General features: G+C 40.6%; 1 protein-coding gene across 1 annotated transcript in view; it reads left to right on the top strand.

The window, feature by feature from the left end:
• Nucleotides 1-1,141: 1,141 nt before the first annotated feature.
• The window catches only part of LOC125901168 (nuclear receptor ROR-alpha A-like), a 48,757-nt gene continuing 28,869 nt past the window's right edge, over nucleotides 1,142-21,029 (top strand). Inside the window, exon 1 of the mRNA XM_049596614.1 lies at nucleotides 1,142-1,281. Coding sequence (XP_049452571.1) covers nucleotides 1,254-1,281 — 28 coding nt within the window. The 5' untranslated portion in view covers nucleotides 1,142-1,253. The remainder of the gene's footprint in view (nucleotides 1,282-21,029) is intronic.

Here is a 21,029-nt window from a genome sequence, read left to right as displayed (position 1 = left end):
TTGGAAAAACACCATATTGACATGTTAACAAAGTTAAAAACTTGATGAAAGGGATCTTTCAATAATTGAATCAGTGGAGAAGGAAACATTGTCTAAAATTTAAAAGTTAAGTTTTTGTAATGATATGAAGTTATTTTGTCACACATAATCAGCACACCCTATGCAGACTTTGACAGTGCCCTGTCCAGACACTGAACAGGGTGGATGCAAGTACTTCTCCTCAGATGAAAACCATTCATCAGTTAAAAACGACCGGTCAGTCACCATCTATATCTCTCCCCCATCAGATTCTCCCTTACTCATGTCATGAAGCATTGCCAGTGGATGGTGGATGTTTCTAGCCTACATTATAGGTCTAGAAGGATGCTGGTGTTCTGGGACTGTGCATTGTCATGTTCAGTGTTTCCATCAATACACCTGCAACATCTACTACGTATCTCATTCTGCTTTCGTGTCCTAAGGCTGCTAAAAAGCAGCAATGATAAGGAGCTGGCCTCCGGTGATCAGCACATCAGGGTAATGATGTTAGTTGTTGGATATGTTTCCATTCACAACCCCTACAACTGCGAGCAACACTGCAAACTGTCCTGTTCTTGTGAGCCTATCCCAGCTGACACTGAGTGAGAGGTGGGGTACACCCTGGACAGTCGCCAGACTATTGCAGGGCTAACACATAGAAACAGACAACCATTCATGCTCACATTCACACCTTTGGGCAATTTAGAGTCACCACTTTACTTACACGCATTTTGAAATGCGTGTAAGTAAGGGCTGCACTGGAGCAAATCAAGTGTTCTAATTAAAATAATACACAATTTAACAGAATTAAGAGTTATATCAACTTTCACATCTAACTGTCAGCCAGAAGGCAAATGAGCATATTTCCCAACATTTCACACTGTTGCTGTAACGCATCAGCTTTTAAGGCTCAAAAATAGCAAATGTGGAAAAAAAAAAAAAAAAAAAAATCCTTTTGGAATTCTCCTTTAACGTGAATTTGAACCAATCAACCAATCAGTGCCTAACTCTCTCTCACTTCTCATTGGCTGACAGCCATGTCAGTCAGGGGGCAGGACATGAGAGGGCGGGGCCCAACAAAGTGGGTGGCTGATGATGTCACGGTCACATGGATCCTCATGTGGCGCAGAGAGCAGCGAGGATGACAGAGCTGAGAGAGAGCTGCTGCCGATCAGACATACACACACATACACACACTCCTGTCACTGTTTCCTCCATGAGTCTGGATTATAAATATGTATTTTGTGATTTCTGCCATGAAAGGTAAGAGTTAAAAACTCTGTGTTGGTCTGTCTCTCTGTGGATTTGAAAGCGTGTGAGTGCATCTATCATGATCCATCCTGACACAAGACAGACTGATGCTTTCATCTTTATTATCTTTATGGTTTTATTCTCAGTTCAAAGTTTAAGTTTTCTTTCTGTGTCCACACGAGTTCTGTCAAAGATGTTTCTGTCTGAGAAGATGCTCCACTCTGCCTCTGTTTGTCCTCCTCAAAGCGTCTCTGAACAGGTGTTGTGTTTCAGTGGAATTAACAGATTGTTTTCTCCATGTTCAGTAACAACACCGTCTGTATGTTGGCTTAAAAGTCCAGCTGTGTTTGGTGAAGAACTGGTTTCAGTGTTTAGTTGCGTACATGTTATCTTGTGTTTACTGTGGAGCCTGGAAACACGACACCTTCAGTCATCGAGTAAATACTATTTTGGGAGTTGTCAGTCTGAATTGCACTGTAAAGGAATGTGATATGAGAGGAGATGAGGTGAGTGTGTGGTGGACAGGAGGAGGATGTGAAACATGGATGATGAGGATGTGGTTGAATGAAATGTGATAGTTTGAGTAAATACAAGTTGGTGGTCAGGATGAAGCTGGTGAGATTTTAGTCTGATCCTCAGAGGTTCATTTGAAACACACACACAAAGCTGTAATGAATGCATGCACTCTTTTTAGATTGCATAGAAAAATATCATATTTTAATATAGACAGAAAAATGACGTCAACAGCTAAAGAAAATCAACGATCAGTTACATGTTCAAATCTGCAACTGTTTTACAACACTGTGGGTGGCAATGTCTTTTGGTCCTGAAATATCGCAACTACTACTGAATGGATTGTCATGCAATTTTATACAGACATTCATGTTCCCCAGAGGTAACATCTGTCTGAATTTGGTGCCTCACCATGAGGTTGAAGCTGGAGTTTATTGGAAAATGTCTGCACAGTACTTAATGGATTTCCACGAAATTTGGTTTAGGCAGTCATGTTCTACTACTGTCTCAGATTTTGGATATGACTTTATTGTAAGAGTTGTCTTTTCCTGGTTTTAAAGCCTACATTACAGTAAAGTGATGCAATTTTCTCAATATCCCAGACTGTTCGAGCTGTGCTGTTATCTGCCTTTAACTACTCAGTAATAATATCCATATATTGAAGATTATTTGTCAAGAATCTTATTGTATAAATATTTTGTGAAAGCACCAATAATCAACCCTACTGTATCATTACAATATTGATATTGACGTATTTGGTATGTATATATATATATATGTATATGTATATGTATGTATATTTATAAAAATATATATAGATAGATATAGATATGTATACATATCTATATCTATATATACGTGTGTGTCTGTGCGTGTCTATCAAGTTTGAGCTACTACCTACGAACTAAGCATACAGCTAATCAGACTGATGGCAGCAGGCAATCGCATAGCCAAAGCTGGACCCGGCAAGCGCTATTTTGGTGTACAAATTGTCACAGACCTGCACATAAAAATATATTGAAGAGGTAACTACACTGCCTGATAAATGGGTGGAAACTGACTTCAGACCTTCCAACCTCTTGGAAGTCTCAAGTGTAACGGACATTATTAAGTTGACATGTTGTGACCGGTCATACACCTTACTGTCGTGGAGAACATTAGTTTCATGCATATAAAACATGTTTGAATCAGAGGAAGTAAGTCAACTCCTGGAAAGTGCAAATTGTTTTTTGCTTGGAAAATAGCGATATGGGGGCAATGAATTTCATAAAGTTACTGTTAATCAGACCACTAATGAGACAATAATTAGCTAGCTAGGACCTCTGCAGGTTTCTCAGCCCCACTTCCTGCTGTTACGAGACTACTTCACCAGGAGGAGACTGGGGGAGCCGCTTAAGAGAAAAACCTTCATTTAGCGGCACAGCAAATTAAATTCAGCTAGCACAAACCCCAAAGCCGGGGACTTGATTCCTCGATCCCCACCTGATCTGCAAACTTTCTGTTGATGCTGTTACATAGGTTAGATCCAGCACTGCAGCTGGCCACCAGCCTGCTGCAAACCCTGGTGCTGAGGTTTGCACAGGCTGAATTCAATTTGCTACAGCTGCTAACTTAAGGTCTGTATCCGGAGCTGGTGTCTGCTCTCCTCCTGGTGAAGTAGCTTCCTAGTGGTGGGAGTATGGCAGAGAGACTGCGGGTGTGCTAGTTGATTTTTCTCATTTGTGGGAACATTAACAAATTCAGTGCCCCATATTGTTATCTCCCAAGCTACTGTAGATGTTAAGGCTTTCGTCATACAGGAGTGGGCGTGGTTTCATTTAAAGTGGGTTGGAAAAATGTTGGATGTGTCCTGTCCTCTCCTGGACCTTCATGTATGGGGTGCCACATGTTCAAACTGGTAAGGGGGACGTCGATGGGCATCTTGCCCACTATCGGGGGGGAGGGACCTGAGTGTTATCATTATTCGTGCAAGCTAAAAGGGGCTAAAGCTATAGCAATGATAAAGGTGTCTTTGTCACCCCTCATCCCCACTCTGCCCCACAGAGACGCTCGCATAGCTGATAACTCTTTGCGTTATTGTTATCTAGATCAAAAGGCTGTATCGTCTGTATGGTGGTGCTTTAGCACTTAGACTCAAATGTCATAAGTCTATTGGATCAGGTGATGAGCTGTTTTTTGGTTTTGTTGGTAACTGTGTCAGATTATAATGAAGTTGGTGAGTAAAATGTCATCACAAGTCATTCAGTGTTTACTGCACTTGGAGTGCCCTCCGCTGGCTAAAGTAGATCAGAGCCTCTTCACTTTCCTACACCCTCTTTATGCATGAATGCTGTGAGTCAACACTGAAATATGAGTATGTTTGCAACTTCTTAAATATTCTGGTTTTGATTATATTCGGCATCTGAGCTTTACTTGATACATGAGACAGCTGGTTGATTATCTCCTTGTGGGCACGATTCTAACAGTAAGTGTCTGATAGTGGGGACTTTGTTTATTTGAGGGTTTTTTTTTTGTTATTTTTTCATTCTTTTTTGTATTTGTGTGATTCTACATCAGCTGTAGTGGAGCATGCTTCCACTGGTTTAGTCTCTCCGTCCCCCAGTGTCTGTAATTAATGAATGAAACTTGTAATCAGTGGAATTTCTCTCCGGCTGGTTGATTTTGCAGCACATTGTGTAGATCAGGTGTTTTTTTTTTGTTTTGTTTTTTATTTCTGTCCATCTCTCTGTTGTTTCTGTACTGTTACCTCAGCACTTGAGGATGAACCAGATTGGATCATTTCCTACTCTGCTAGTTTTGTCTTCATCATTTGAAAAGCCGTAATGGCAGACAGGAGCGTGAAACATTTACATTACCAGTGTCAAGAATTTCATTTCATTGTGTAGGTCATAGGGGCTGGTGCTTTTTATTTGATAATTGAAATTTTGTTCGAATGTGGGGAAAATATCTGGCTGGAAATTTTTTGTCTGATACATCATTGGAAAATATTTGAATATCACAGATTATTCTTCCCTAGCTGGGGGTGCTAATTCATACTGAATTCAGTCTGTGTGCACAGTTCACCTGCAGTTTAGTTTTCAGCTCTCCTGATCCAGCTGCAGAAAATATCAAACAAATGCATCAACACAAGATTTGATTTTGCTGGTGGTTACAGTGCACTCAGGCTGTTAGCATACAAAGATAAGTGTAAAAATTGGACATTGTTAAGGCAGTTAATGTAAAATCATATGTCTCTTGAGTTATAACTGAATTCTTAGTATCAATGTTTTACTCTGCATTTTTTTTTAATTTCCTACCAGACACTGATGCTGACTGCAATGATTTACTAGTTTTCTTTAATCTTTTTAAAAAAGCTTTTAGTATATTTGTCCTAACTTTAAAAGTTAACCAACATGCACTTGACTGTAATGTTATGGCTGTTAGTGTTTCTCCTTCAGGAGCAAACATTCATTCATTCAAACTGTTCAAATCTGTATTTTCCAGACTTGGCTGTTTGTGTGTTTTAAATCTGTCTGGTGCAGATTCACAGTCTGTGAGAAATAGCTGCAGGAGGCGTTTAGCCAGCCTGTTATGTCACAGGATTACAACAGCCAGGAGATTATTTAACTGTTCTCTGCAGGGGGGTGGCAGGTGGTGACATCACTTCCACCTCAGCCACTAAAATGATGAAGAAATGGCTGAAAATGATGAGCATCAGTCTGTCTTCTATTATCTCGTGCAACTGCTGCATCTGTGTCATCTACATGTCACATCACTGATGGACTCAGGGGAGGTGAACCCCCTTTGGTGGCCCCATGTTTGAATGTTTGGCATGCAAGGTCCCTCTAGTGGTATGCAGAGGACTCTCCAAAGTCTAAAAATAAAAAAATAAATACATTTTAATATTAGTAATGCTATCAAAATATCCATACCATAGACCACAGGTCTTCAACATTTTCAGGCCAAGAACCATTAAGCTGAAAAAGAGATGCAGTAAGAACCCCCCACTACATTGTATAAAATTAATTAATACACAATTTAATACACAGTTGTCAATTTAATACACAGTTGTGTATTAAATGAAAAGTGGTGGTAGCTGGAGAGCCTAATATTTTCTGAGGTGGTACGTGAAGTTACTGTTACTGCAGTGGAGACAACGCGATGCAGTGCCCTTAAGGGCGCCCTGAAAATAAAAAAATAAAAAACACATCACAGTGCCATATAAGCTACTTTTCATGCTTGAAAATTTCCTGCTCCCTAGTGTCCTATACTGCATGCAGATGGAGCCCTTTTTCATTTTCTCCGCCCCTGCTCCTCAGACAGCCACCACTGTGTCACGACAATATTCAAGACAATAAACTGAACTGATGGAGAGAGCAACTGGATTCAGAGGGAGGTGTAGATGGGGCACTGATTGACAGAACTCCTAACCTGAGCAGGAGGAGACATGTAGCAGTGGACTGGTCAGCACAACCAGCTTCAGTGAAAAGAAAACAGTGAATATTAGGGGTTATTAACAGTACTGGTTAAAGCCACTTGGTACAGTACATGACTTACAAAAAACTAGTTAGCCAGAGAAGGAACAAATGATAAATCCAATGCAAAGCTATATGTAGACATGGAAACAGGAATAGTAGAATAATTCAGGAGAGAAACTAAAATCACACTTGACCTGAACTTCAGCTGCATCAGAAGAGAAAAAAGGAGGATGAGGCAGGAAGGGAATGGCCGCTTTACATTTCCCAACCAAACCGTGACATATATCAAAGGCTCAGTGGCTAAACGGCCCTCCTCACTGCTTCCTCTTTGATCTGGTTTCTGAAAAACTTTATTATTTTTGAACGCTGGGTTTCAAATAATTTATCCATCAGGGATTTGTTTTGCCAGAGCTTTAGCATTTTTGGAGTAAACACAGAAACAGGCGGTGGCTCTCATGAAATTCTTCTTGCTCATTAGCCTTCACGTAGTGCTGCTATACTCCTAATTACACATTATACAGTGGTATCTATATGGCGAGCATCTGCAACATCCTTAGGGAAAACTCTGCAAGGTTCAAGCATTCATATGGAGTTCTGAGTTTAATTACCTTACATGCCGAAAACTGTTTCAGTTGCCACACAGAGTTTGTGTCAGGACAGACCAGATGATTTAACACTAGCATCTACAACTTCGGTCTTCAACAAAGTGTGAATCATGCTGTTTGCCCAGTCAGTAGAGGACACAGCTGCTGAGGTACAAGATGGAGAAGTTCTCTGAGCTGAACCACATATGTTTTCTTACGAGATTGTCCAGACACAGAAGTGTTTTCTGTGTTTATGGACAAACAGCATTGCACTATGTTCAAGTGGTTCACCAGAAACTCTGTGTCTTGTGCAGATTATGCTCCACCATCACCTTATTTATTGTTGTGTGAAATTTGTGCCATCTATTGGCTGTATCTATGTCATCATAAAGGATGCATTAAAGTGTGAGCGTAGTGACGTTTAAAACGTTTGAAACGGGCATATCTATTTTAATACGTAAAGGGAGTATTATTGAACCTTAAGACTGGCCTGGCCAATGGCATGCAGACATGCTCACAGTGATAATGCTAATATACTGATATTTAGCAGGTATAAAGTTGATCATGTTCACCAGCATGCTAACATTTGATAATAAGCAGTAAACACAAAGTACAGGAATGTCATTGGTTCTGCAGGTATTTGGTCATAAACCCAAGTACTGCACACAAAAAAAATGACCTGATGATGGAATAAGGGTGCAAAATTGTCAACTTTGGAAAAAAATCGCCATTCTGAATACAATTTTTTTTTTGTAAGATTGTCTGTCCACATGCCTTAAAGGAGCTATATGTAAGAAATTTAAAGCAAATAGTCATAAAATACTCCTAATATGTCACAGAGACTAAGGAATAATGTTCATATAACATACTGATCTCACCGACAACTATAGTACAGCCAGAATATTCGCATTTAAAAAAATATTTTACGGTCCGCAAATCATGTTTATGTTTTGAATTTGTGTTTTGGCCTGTTGCGCCACCCACCGCCGTCTACCAGTCACACAGTCAGTAGAGTCTCAGCATCAGTTACAGTTACGACTGAGCTACAGCAGCACGACAAGCAGCATTACGCTAGGGCCACACCGCCCGCGGAAGCGCCGCGAATAGCCTCGAAGCGCCGAGAAGAGAAGGCAGTTTCCTTTCAGCGCCCATGTTAACCGACTGTGTCGTCCACACTGGCCGCGCCGCGCCGGGAAGCTCTGCGGCAGGCTCACGATTTGCAGCGATCAGTTCGGCGTCTGGTCTATTTTCTGCGCGAGCCGCGAGCGAATCTGACAAGCCAGGCAGTGAAAAACAAGAGCTGGGAGCAGAATCGCTTGTTGACGGCGTGGAGAAATGCGCGTCTGATGTGAACGGAGGTGCTCCGGCGCGCGCGAGAATTTCGGTGCGCTGCGCTTCCGCGGGCAGTGTAGCCCTGGCGTTAGCAGTGCCCCAGTACATAGCATTAGCAGCCGGCTCCTCAGCTGTATCCCGGCAGCAGCGTTAGCAGCAGAGAAGCCGGACTTGCTCGAACGGTCCACTGGAAAACCGAAGATCAAGGACGCAGCGATGCAGCCCTGCCACGGCAGCCGCCTGTGGGCAAACAAATCAGTCTCCAGCGTGCCGCTGTCCAGCAACCTCGTATCTGTAGTGGAGGGGGGGCGGACACGACTCGCGGCAGTATTTTGAATTTGAGTGCAGTAACCGTTTTGGCCACATTCTTACATACAGCGCCTTTAAGGTAAGAATCTCTTACAGTAGCATTATGATAACCTTATTTGGCTTATATGACGATGAGTCAAGCTGGGACTGAATTAGCGTGACTGGGTTGAGTTGTTTCGATTTAGCAAATGCTTCTCAGTGTTTCCCCTAGCACCTCTGCTATAAAATCTCCCCATAAGCAATTCACTCGCTATCTCTACTTTAAGCAGCCAGAATCAAGGAGGGGCATGACTTATATACAGTTTGAGGGCTTATCAAAAGAGCTGATCAGTATCAGAGCAGTAACTCTCAACAACAATCTGTGTTGACATCAGCAGGAGGAGAGCTAGTAAACCGCTGTAAGCAGTTGGTTGAACCTAACTGATGGAGGAAAAAAATGCTGAGAATTGGTTAAATGGACCTACGTGTCTTGTGATGTAGTTTAACAGAAAGCTTGTTTAATTAGCCTAATTAGCCTAGCCTATGTTGGCTAAGAAAGGGGTGAATGTTAAGCTCTCTGAAAACAACAGATGCTGAATTGAAATTAGCTTGTGACAGTTTTTCTTTTAGTTGTAGTGGTAAAATCAGTTTGTAAACCCTATATCAAAGACCCGTCTTTACTTGACCAAACCACAGTTGCACTTAATGTCAAGAGCAAGATTTTCACTAGCTACAATGTAGTACAATGTACTTGAATACAGTGTTGGCTCTGAACTAGTGTTGTCACGATACCAAAATCTTTGTTTTGGTACCAATACCAATATGAATTTAGATACTTTTCGATACTCTTCGGTACTTTTCCTAAGGAAAAGTCCTTTTGAATACAAACCTTTAGAACAATAAATAGTAGGGGTGTAATGGTACCAATGGTATGGCGTGGTAACTCAAATGTTCCACCAAGTTTGTGTTGTCTCGTGTTGTCTCCCTTTGCGATTCAGACTTTCTCTTGTCTTTTTTCACGTGCGCCAGCTGCGAATATTGATACAGGTGTTGTCATACACACCACTTGCGCAATCTGTGCTCCAATAGGAACAACAAAGGCGTTTGTGTGCATAAATGAGTAAAATAAATTAACTAAATTAATGAATTGAATCAATTTCAAAGTACCGGTATTTTCCAAATGCAGTATAGTACCGTTAGGAATACTCTAGTACCGCGGTACTATTTTAGTACCAGTATACCGTGCAACACTACTCTGAACCCTCTCATGCCCTCAACTGATGTTGCCCTTACAATTCTTTTGTAGCAGTATGATTATGTTAATTCTGGGATGAGTGTTTCCCTATATCCTTATGCTGAAATTGACTGGAAATCAACACTTTAAAGCTGATATTTAAGTTTATTTGAGTTAAGTTATTTAAGTTAATTTCAGTCAGTCGACCAACCCACATTGCTATCCATAGATCCACGTTGCTAGCTTGACTTAGACATGGCCGTATCATCACCCACAAGTTTCTGAAGGGAAATTTATAAACAGGGGCCCATTCAAAATCTTACACTTACTGTTTATACTAAGTCTGATGTAAAACTGAGTGACGAAAAGCAGCAGCAAGCAGGCTAGTCACAAGTGCCGTGCATTTGAAAAAAGGCAAAAAGACAACATGACCGGTGATTTCAAAAAATGAGGGTCAACATGAGGGTAGCCCAGGTGGAGAGAGCTGCTGAAGGAGAATCACAGTTAACAGCGGCTAACAGCTGTTAGCGACCAGTGCCGCTAACCGCTGTTAGTGCAGCTACCGTTGTTGCAATACACCTTTGAAACAGTGAGGCGCTAGAGTGCGCTATGCGTTTGAATGCAATATACGATCTCAACACTAGATGGAAGAAATTCCTACAAAGTGCCCGTTTAAAGAATTAACTTTTGGGTAACATAATTAGGCTATAAATGAGTGATGTCAAGGCACAGTCAAGAGGAAAAATGCAAGAACTCACATACATAATGTATTGTAGAAAAAATATTTAACCCTAGACTATGAAATAGTTTTTACAGAAAATAATCCTTTGAACTGTTTAAATGACTGGACGAGGTAATGTTGATTTACATTTGTGGGCTTTTTTTTTTTTTTTTGCCTTTAATGGACAGGACAGTTAAGTGTGAAAGGGGGAGAGAGAGAGAGGGGATGACATACAGCAAAGGGCCACAGGCTGGACTCGAACCCGGGCCGCTGCGGCAACAGCCTTGTACATGGGGCGCCTGCTCTACCACTAAGCCACCGACGCCCCGTTGATTTGCATTTGTGGTAAACAGTCTTCTTATCAGTAGCTGGGCCTGGGAGCATTGTGATGGATACAGTTGTGGTGCAGAAAATGTGTAGGTCTATTGCTTGGGAATACTTTAGTGTGAACAGTCTGCTACTAATGGCATTCTTAATCATTAATTTAGTAGGCAGTATGCAGTGTAGATTTAGTGTGCAGTATGTAGTACATTAGTAAGCAATTTTAGGTTTACTACTTATCAGCATCTGTGGTATCAACTGGACAAAATAGAATTTGTGTATCATGTCATTGTATATTAATGAGTGCCAAGTTGTCGAAGCGGTCGGGACTGGGGTTCCAGTTGTGTCTACTCTGGTCACTCATAGAAGAACACCCAGAGAATAAGCAGCAGGCTAGCAGGTGTGTCGGAGAATAGGAGTGCCGACAAATACAGAATCAATTCATTCCATTTGTTCTTGTCCCCACAACACTATTCAACTTTTTTGTGATTTCAGATTGAACATTGCCCCAGCAAATATTTGTCATATTAGGGTGCTATTGGTTAGCTATGCATAAAACAATGTGTAGTTTGATGCTGAGCAAATGAAACAAAAAGTCAAAGTTGTGACAATGTAGGTGATCAAATCAAAATGAGCTGCATGGGTTTTATACAGTTTTGTTTTTAGTTAAGATGGCAATATGTTTTATGAATATTCATCTATTTTTGTCTGTTAAACAACTTTATGTTATATTTAACATTTCTTACATTTAGTAGGATAACAGATATTCTTTAATTGGCAAGTGCGCAAATTAATAGATTCAAGAGCCAATCTAGCTTTATCTATCTGGGAAAGCATTCTACAGAAGTATAAATATGTTGAGTTTTTTGCTGAGCTTCATGTTAATCTTAGAGTAAATATATATAAACATAAAGAGACTTAGTTTGCAGATTACTGTGCCCACCTGCTGGAGACATTATTAGGTGAACCACCAACTGTGGCTGTTGAACAAGCTGTTGCTTCATCTGCTGACAGGCTGAACAAGTGTGTTGGTGTTCCATGTGCGCTGCCATATGTCTGCCGTTATTACATCCACTCCGAGATTATGTGGAAGATGGATGAGGAGATTAAGAACCTGCTGCAAACATCTCAGAGAGAGAGGGGAGATAAGAAGTTTGTCTCTCCTTCATGTACCACTCTGGCTCATGAGCAAGGCACCTCATGCTGCTCAAGAAAGTAAAAGTGGACTACAGCTTGTGTTCACCATTGCATCATGAACTCATGTCAGCAGCAGCTGTCCGTCAGTGTCTGAGCCGTAGACTGTATATAAAGTGTCTCCATTTAACCCCACTGTACCTGCCAAAATATCTCAGATATGGCCGCTGCCATCTTGTGCTGGTGATGTCATTTGGAACCAGAGTCTGTGCAGTAGCTTTCTCCACAATGTCGAATTCCTGCCCAGACACTCATCCAACCAATCATGACAATCACCATTGATTGTGAGCCCACACTGTAAGCAATTGCCCTTAACAGCATGCTGTTCTTTTAAACTACAGGATACTTATTAAGTACTTACAAGTATTTTTTGGAAACTGGGTCTTGAATGGAGAATTTTAAGCGCAGTCAGAAGTTTGATAAAACAATGTAATTCTAACATTAGGCTAGTGCTTTTTCTTTCACAGTCAATTTTCTTTTAGAAAATCGATGGAAATGATTTGCCGTTAACTCCTGTAGAGACTTTAAAAAACGGTCATTTGGAAAGGAGTTTTTACAGAGGAGGACGCAGAATTTGAATGACGTGCTACACATCAACAAGTCCTGCTTCAGCAACACTGATTGGGTCTTGCATCTACAAACAAAACGATAATTAATGTCTTATTTTCTTTGCCAGTATCTTGTTCATATTGCCAAGAATGTTTGATATCAAATTGAAGCTCAACAGGCAGTCGAGCTAGTTTTAATATGTCATTTATCAGTGAGAGGGAGATTTGAATAGCTCAAACAGTTGGCCTGTATTTATGGGTGTTTTTGTTGATTTACTTTGGTAAGATTAATAAAATGGTTTGCAATTGAGGAACAGCATGCTTGTTAATTCATATATTGAGATATTGTGACTGGAATTTTTTATTTCCCAATGTCGACACTGGCCCAAAATCAAGTATGGATGAGACTCTAATCTCATGTGTTTTCATGTTAAGAAAGGGGTAGGGGAAGTCTCTGACAAGCCCAATTTAAGAATTTTAGTTTATTGCCATAGTTCAAAGCAGATACGAGTAGGCTGCTTTTGTTTCCTTCTCAAAATCTCATGGGCTCATCCAACAGGACGGTAGCATTATTCATGTTGACACTGCCCATTGAAGACTGATATTTTAATTAATCTCTAAAGTGCTAAATTTAGTTACTGTATTGTCAACTGTGCCTGTCTAAGTGAACTGTTAGGATTTAAAGGAACACGCCAAATAGGATGTTACTGTAAATCCAAAAAAATCACAGAAATATGCTGCATTTAATTTTTACAGTAATAGATTATGAAAACATGAAACAGTATACTGTAAAATTGCAGTATATTGCTGGCGTCTGTGCTGCTAGTATTTTACTGTATATTGTAGAAATACAGAGATATACCATATTTCTGTTTTACAGTAATATGTTGTAAAGTCATTTCACAGTATGAATACTGTAAAATTATGGGATATTGCTGGCGTCTGTGCTGCCAGCTCTTTACTGTTATTTTACAGTGAAATTATTTACAGTGCACCAACTGGCACACACAGCTGTCGATCATGACATCAACCCCCCTTTTTATAGTATCAAATAACTAACCAAAACCAAACTTATTTAAAAAAAAAAAAAGAAAAGAAAAGAAAAAAGGAATACTTGAACACACTTTGTCATGATAAAAACTACCTAAAATGATAGAAACCATATTTGGGAAAAATGTATTTGAGGTGTAGCTTGATTTTTAAGTTTGGCCCATGTCTCATCCAAGAATAGGGCTGGGTGATGTAACGACTGTACACAATATATTGATACATTTTCAAGCAAGATATAGATTTAGACAGTACCATTTGTATCGATAGGGTCAAGTTGCATTGCATAACACGTTAGTGTGCATCCCTCCTCTCACATTCTCTCCGCACAGCTCTGCCCCACTCACTCACTTGAGTTTTCCAGCAACACTCAGAGAGACACAGAGCTGCTTCTCTGTTTAATCTATCTGTTCATTAGTCTACAGTGCGACATCGGTCTATATGTTGCATGTTCTACGCTAAATACGCCAATTTGCATTTCCATTGTCGGTTTAGATGTGCCATGCCACGCCGAGCTGCGCCAGAGATGGACCTTCTCTGCAGAAGGTCCAAAACTCTCCTTCTCTCTCTCAAACAAACCATGTGTTGTGAGACTCGACTCACCTCTGTCTGCAGGAGACGAGAGAGAGAGGTGTTTTTCATAGTCTCTCTGTTCAGCTCTCAGTACTTTAGTAGCTTCTAACTAAATCTCTGTAATTTGGAGTTTAGTTTCTCTCCTGCGTCCTGTTTTTACTTTAGATCTCTGCTTTATTTTACTGATTCACTTTCAATATCAGCAGTATTAGAAGTTGTGGGAAGTTGCTGCTCGAAAACTCAACGTTTCCTTATTTTGGTGCTTCACAATAAAAGTTTTTTATGAAAAAAACGGGGGACTTTTATTGTGAAGAATATAGGAAATGAAATGATCAACTAACTAGCAGAACTTTTTCAGCAGCTTTTCATCAATAAAGGCAAGTCTAATGATACTGCAGGGAGGACAAGTAAAAGCAGAAACAGCCACAGTGAGATGTTGATGAAGAGCTGCAGACAACAGACTCTTACTGCATCTCCGTAAACAGCTGAACTCAAACAGGTTAACTTCTTTTACCTGCCCTGCTGTATGATGAAAAAACACATGCAGCAAAAATAAGAGGGGATTTGGGGCCGTGAATGAGTTTGCAGCTTTCAACTGAACATGTAGCCCATTTCGTAGAAAATACTGACATGTATATCGTGTATCGTCATTCAGCCTGAGAATACCAAGATTGTCCATATCACCCAGCCCTATCCACCAACATGGAGGGGGTGGGGTTTATGACCTATACTGCAGCCAGTAAGGTCAAGATCTTTTGGCTTCACTTTTGGGGAACTGTCATCTCTTTAAATAGTCTATAATCTGAACTGTCTCAGTGCACATCAGTACTTTGGCCACATAGCTTATAGTTAGGGCTGGCTCAGGCTTGCCCTGTACCAGCCCTTAGTTAGGCTGACTTAGGCCTAGTCTGCCGGAGGACCCCTCTATAATACACCGGGCCCCTTCTCTCCTTCTCTCTCTCTCTCTCTCTCTCTCTCTCTCGTATCCTATTACTGCATCTTGCTAACTCAGCCATTCTGGATGTCACTAACTCGGCTTCTTCTCCGGAGCCTTTGTGCTCCACTGTCTCTCAGATTAACTCATATCACAGCGGTGCCTGGACAGCGTGATGTGTGTGGTTGTGCTGCTGCCGTGGTCCTGCCAGATGCCTCCTGCTGCTGCTGCCATCATTAGTCATTAGTCATACTTCTTCTGTTATTATACACATATTGTCACACATGTATACTGCCAGGTATTAATACATACTTTCAACATATTGTACTGCAGTAACCAGAACTATAATATTATTACTTTCATTAATGTTGTTGTAAGATACTGTCATTACCTGCATCTCTTTCTCTCTCTCTCTCTCTCTCTCTCTTTCTCTGTCTCATTGTGTCATATGGATTAGTGTTAATTTATCATGTTGATCTGTTCTGTACGACATCTATTGCACGTCTGTCCGTCCTGGAAGAGGGATCCCTCCTCAGTTGCTCTTCCTGAGGTTTCTACCGTTTTTTTTTCCCAGTTAAAGGGGTTTTTTTGGGGAGTTTTTCCTTATCCGCTGTGAGGGTCTTAAGGACAGAGGGATGTCGTATGCTGTAAAGCCCTGTGAGGCAAATTGTGATTTGTGATATTGGGCTTTATAAATAAAATTGATTGATTGATTGATAGATTCAAAAGCTAAAAAACAACTGGGTATTGATGCACTGTAACTGCAATCTTTTATTGTACAAGTGTTGCAAATGGCACACAAATTCACATGACAGCCGCTATAGTCTGAGTGGGTGGAAGTTCACTGCAAAGATCAGCCTCTCATTGGGCGGAACGAGCCACCTGCTGAAGTCCCGCCCTACCACCTCAGGTTGCAGTTTTCAACATGTCCTTTACTAAATTTTACGGTGTTTGATCTTGCAGGGATGTAGCCATTTTTCTGCCATGGTTCGCGTCCTGTAGGCGATATTTTTGTGGGGGTGTTACACCAAAACCTGTTTCCCCCCGGCAATATTTTTGCAAGCGCACCGTTGCTGTGGCACCGCCAAGAACGATTGTGATTGGTTGAAAGAAGTACAAGCAGCCAGGGCGTTTTTTTCTCCAATCTTAAAGTGAGAGTCGGCCCAGCCAGACCTTTCTTTTCTTGAGAAAGGTCTGGTGAGCGAGACTACAGCCGCTATGACGCTTGTTTTGACGTGCAGGCGAGTATTATGTCAGTTATTCTTCACACTCCTGGTGTGTAAAGGTCTTAACTTTCAGGAGAGAGAGAATAGAGGTATTGAAATGTCAAACGGATGAAATACTACTTTAAACTTGTTACTAAACTAAACTAAATTGAGGCGTGGCTGTGAAAACTGCAGGATCAAATACTGTATACTATATACTTCCTTCCGGTGAAAGAAAGTTTAGTTGAAACACAGCACTGGATACTGACACACCAGCTCTGTGTCAGATTTCCTCTTGGTTTTGTGCATTTTAGTAAGATACAGCAGCAGTGTTTGATGGGATATTACATGAGGTTGATATGAAATACATCAAGAATTTAAGTGACCTCTGATTTGCTGTTAAAAGCAGGAGGAGTAAGCATTTCTTTATTGAACATTACTGACTGAAAAACTACAAATCAGTCATTCAGTGTCTGTTCATTCCACTTTACACCAGAGATGCTTCTCTAGGACAATGAACGATAGAAAATGCATTTTGTTTTATTGGATGTGACTTGAAACCAACTCAACAGCAGGTTAACCTCCATCATTGTTTTGTTATCGTATAAACTTCCTGTCCTCCTCTTCATCACTCATTTGTTTTATTTTGTTGGCCAGACAAGAAGAAAGATAATAAGCCTCAGTAGCCTTCACAGTGAGCCTGGGGGTGGGCGAGGATGGGTAGAGGGGGGCTGGTGGACTTAAAAAACAAAGCAGATGTTTGTGTTTGCGGCTAGCTGTGTATAAATATCTGCTGCTCTCACATCAGCTATAATTTCAGGCGGTGGCTTTGTTGAACGTCCTCTTTGATGTTGAAATGTTGAATTCAGACGGGATTAACACTCAGAGAGCTAATTACTGCAGAGAGGAAACTGCAGCACAGACGCCTGCATGTGTGTGTGTGTGTGTGTGTGTGCGTGCATGTATGTGTGTGTGGGTGTGTGTGTGGCTTCAGTGGTGTGCTTGTGCCACTGGTGTGTATGTGTGAGGTTTTCATTTGTTGTTGACTTTGAAACATTTATTAATGCCAAAATTTCTGCTATATCTGAAATATGTCAATCTGTCCCTGTTTATTATCGAAATGCTTCAGTTCAATAAACACAATCAAAATTTACTGACAGATTTCATATATTGAGCCAAAGCACAATAAGTTCATGTATCGAATAAAGTTAACAAACCGTAACTGGAACAAAGAGGTGCACTCTCTCTACCTTGGGCTTTCTGCGTAGGCCCAAGGAATGGCAGAGAGGCCCCAGAACAGAGCCATACCACCAAATATAATAATACTGCAATGGAAGTAAAGTTTTCTTTGACTAAAGTGGTCCTGACTGAAATGATTATGGGTAAAACTTGCAGTGAGACATGGGAAGTAATTAGTTGATTTGACTTTCTATGGGTAGTCTCAGTGGCTAATCTTAGTGACTTACCTCCAGTGGAAGGTATGAGCAAGTACAGCATCTGTACCTGTATCTGTCTATCTGTATCTGTATCTATTCAACCAACTAAATTATCTGTATCTGCACTTGGAATTGGTGTTTATGCCTGAATTGGGTGGGGTTTAAATGAAGTGGATTGGGCCTAGTCAGTAGTTGTTATTTTAAGCCTGAAATTTATTTGGGTTGATCAGAAGTTGCAATATTTATTACCCATAAGAAACCTATTTACAGAACAACTTCAGAATTGAGCTCCAGATTATGTTATATCACAAAAGTAATAGATTAAACATAGCCACCAAAATGAGTATTTTCCTTTATCAAAAGTACAGATAACCATACATTTTACTCGTATTATACCCATACTAAAAATAACATTATCTGTACCAGATACTTGTTTCATTGGAGTATTAGGCTCAACCCTAGCCAACAGTGGTTCTTGTTGAAACTAATGCACCTTCAATTTAGAAAATACTAGGGCTGCCCCCTAATAGTCGACTGAACCACAGAGGACATTAGTCAACAAGAAAAAAGGCACAAGAGTTGCGCACAGCGCCCAAACTTCGCGTTTTCCAGGCAGTTAAAGACGCGGCATGTGTACGGCCCTTAATTTACAGGGCTGGTAGCTGCAGTTATTCCACAGGCTAGTTAATAACATGTTGGACAGGAAATCCAAAGTGTGGGATCATTTTGAAAAGGTGAAGGACGAACCTAAGGTGATATGTAAACTCTGCAGGCAAACATTTGCCTATCATTCATCGACTACAAACATCATGTATCATCTGAAACATGTTAGTAGCTACATGCCCATTACCCACTGAGCACAATCATTACTGCTTTGCCGACAGCGTCATTAACAGGCGGCTCGCTCAGTGTGTGACGTGCACTTGTAGTTAAAATATAGGTCTATATTAATGAAGGATCACTAGTACAGCTTTGTAGTTCTCTGTAATGTAGCACAGTGTTAACAATGTTACTTATACTATTCTTTCTCACACCTTGAACTCAAACCACTGTGTTGCCCCGCCCAAAATATATAATTTGCTAATTAAATTAATATCGTAAACATGCGGGCCACTAGTCGACTAATGGCCCTAAATGATGACTATTAGTGATCTAGGAATATTCTTAGTCAGGGGCAGCCCTAGAAAATACTGTTATGTTTTTTAACAGATACTTTACAAACATTAAATTTGTATTTTCTAAAATGTCCTTCTGTAGCACTGGTGCTAAAATTAATACTGAAATCATAAATCATCTTGTAGAAGGTTCAGATATTTACTCTAAGCTACTCGGGCTTCATTTGATATAACAATATGCTAACATAGCGAGGCAAGCTAATCGCTAATGCTCTGGTTGAAAAGACAAACAACCAGTGCTTTGAGACGTCAGAGATGATAGCTAATAAAACATTATTCCGCCTGAGGTGCCACAGGTGATATGTCTCACATGTTTTCTTTCCCACTCACTTCAGAAAAGAGGATTAGTGTACCATTAGTTACTGTTACAATTAGAAAACACTGATTCTGGTTTAGTGCTGGAAGTTGCACCCATAATTCATGTAAGGTATCATTGGGGCTATGAGTAAGGTAGATAGGTAAGGAAATTTGGCCTTTTGGTCTGTGGTGAGTCATGATGGGCCAGTTTTTGTCTTTCTCTTCACACTGTGGTCAGATTGGCTGCTGTGGCAAAGATTTACTGAGGAGAAAGACATGCACAGGCACACAGACACACACACGTCCATACTGCCAGCAGTGGACTATTTTCCTAAAATGTGGGCCAGAATTACTGATAAAAAAAAATAAAAAAATTAATTGCTAAATACTGTCTGTGGTGAACACAAATTACAAAGGTACAAAGACTTTCTTGATGTCATTGAAAAAAAGGACAATTTAACTTAATCTTATACCACGCAGAAGGAAGCATGCATGTACTGCAAAGTCTTAGGGCTGTTGTGAAACTGTGCCTACTTAGGGCAACAAAAAAGTTTGTCTTGGAAGCGTTGGTACAATAAACAAACAGTCTTGTTTGCTGTCCTTTCTTGCTCTGCAAGGACATCATTAATATTTGTTTACATCTCGTGCTGTCATGAGCTAGGGCCTCTCATCCATGAGTAGATGCACGCTTCCTTCTACATGGTGATACAGTTTACAGTTTACAGTTTCATGTAGTGTTCCTACATGAAACTGTTCACAGCAAGGTCTGTGGATTATCTTGAGTAACTGGGTCATGATTTTTGAAAAGAGACATTGCTGTTGAGTTTTTATATATTTATATAAATATTTTTTTGGCACTTTGAGCACCACCGAGTGTCATGTAGTTTAATTATATTGGAGAGAAGGCAGACACCACAAGTTGCCGACAACATTCGGCAACTCGCATAAAATAATTTAGAGTGATATAGCACTTAGGGGTGGGGGAAATTTCCGAATCTTAGATGCATCATGATTCGGACGTGGACGAATCTGAATCGATTCACAAACGTCCAAATTTCGATTATTTAAATCTGTTAATTAGAGTAATACAGAAGATTTCTAAATAATGCGGAACTAAGAAGCGCAGTACGTGTCATCTCCGGGACACTTTGGGATGCACACCTGGAGCAGACACGCCGACACGCGCACAGAGGAAAACAAACATGGCTGACCGCCACCCACCTCGCCGTGAGATCCGAACAGCTCGTTCTAATTTAACAGCTTTTTCTACAACGTTGATGGCAGAAGCGAACTGGACAAGAGCCACGTTATATGTAAGCTGTGTCGTGCTAAAATAAAATACTTTGGCAACACAACAAACATGAGAAGCCATGTAACTCGATTCCACCTGACGGAGGAGTCAGGGAGACGGCAGGCTGTTGTTGCTGCGGCAACTAGTGGCGCTACCGACCAGAGAACAATCGAGGAAGCAATTAGAAAGCTGCCACCCTCATCTGAAAAGGCGAAGCGAATTACGAAGGCCATCGCCGCATTTATTGCCAAGGATTTGCATCCTCTACAACCAAACCAAAACAGAAGTCATGGTCCTGCTGTTGAAGGCAGGTAGGATCGCAGTTACATGTGATGCGTGGACTTCTGTCGCCACTGAATCATTTGTTACTCTAACTATGCATTTTATCTTGTGATTTAAGATACCTGTTGTTACCTTTGGTTCCATACGACGAAATTGTAACTTTCCAGTTTGCACGCATTTCCATTTATATGTTTAATAAAATATAATGGAAATGAATTCAACTGTTTCTTATTACAAATGCACTGTTTTTAAAAATTGCAAGTGCTGATTGCTTATTCAGTGAGACAAAAAGAAATGTGTGTTGTGAAAAAGTGCATCAATATACATA

Source organism: Epinephelus fuscoguttatus, linkage group LG2 (genome assembly GCF_011397635.1).
Source record: "Epinephelus fuscoguttatus linkage group LG2, E.fuscoguttatus.final_Chr_v1".
Taxonomy (NCBI): domain Eukaryota; kingdom Metazoa; phylum Chordata; class Actinopteri; order Perciformes; family Serranidae; genus Epinephelus; species Epinephelus fuscoguttatus.
Note: the sequence above shows the minus strand (reverse complement) of the source record. Positions and strands in the feature narration are given on the sequence as shown.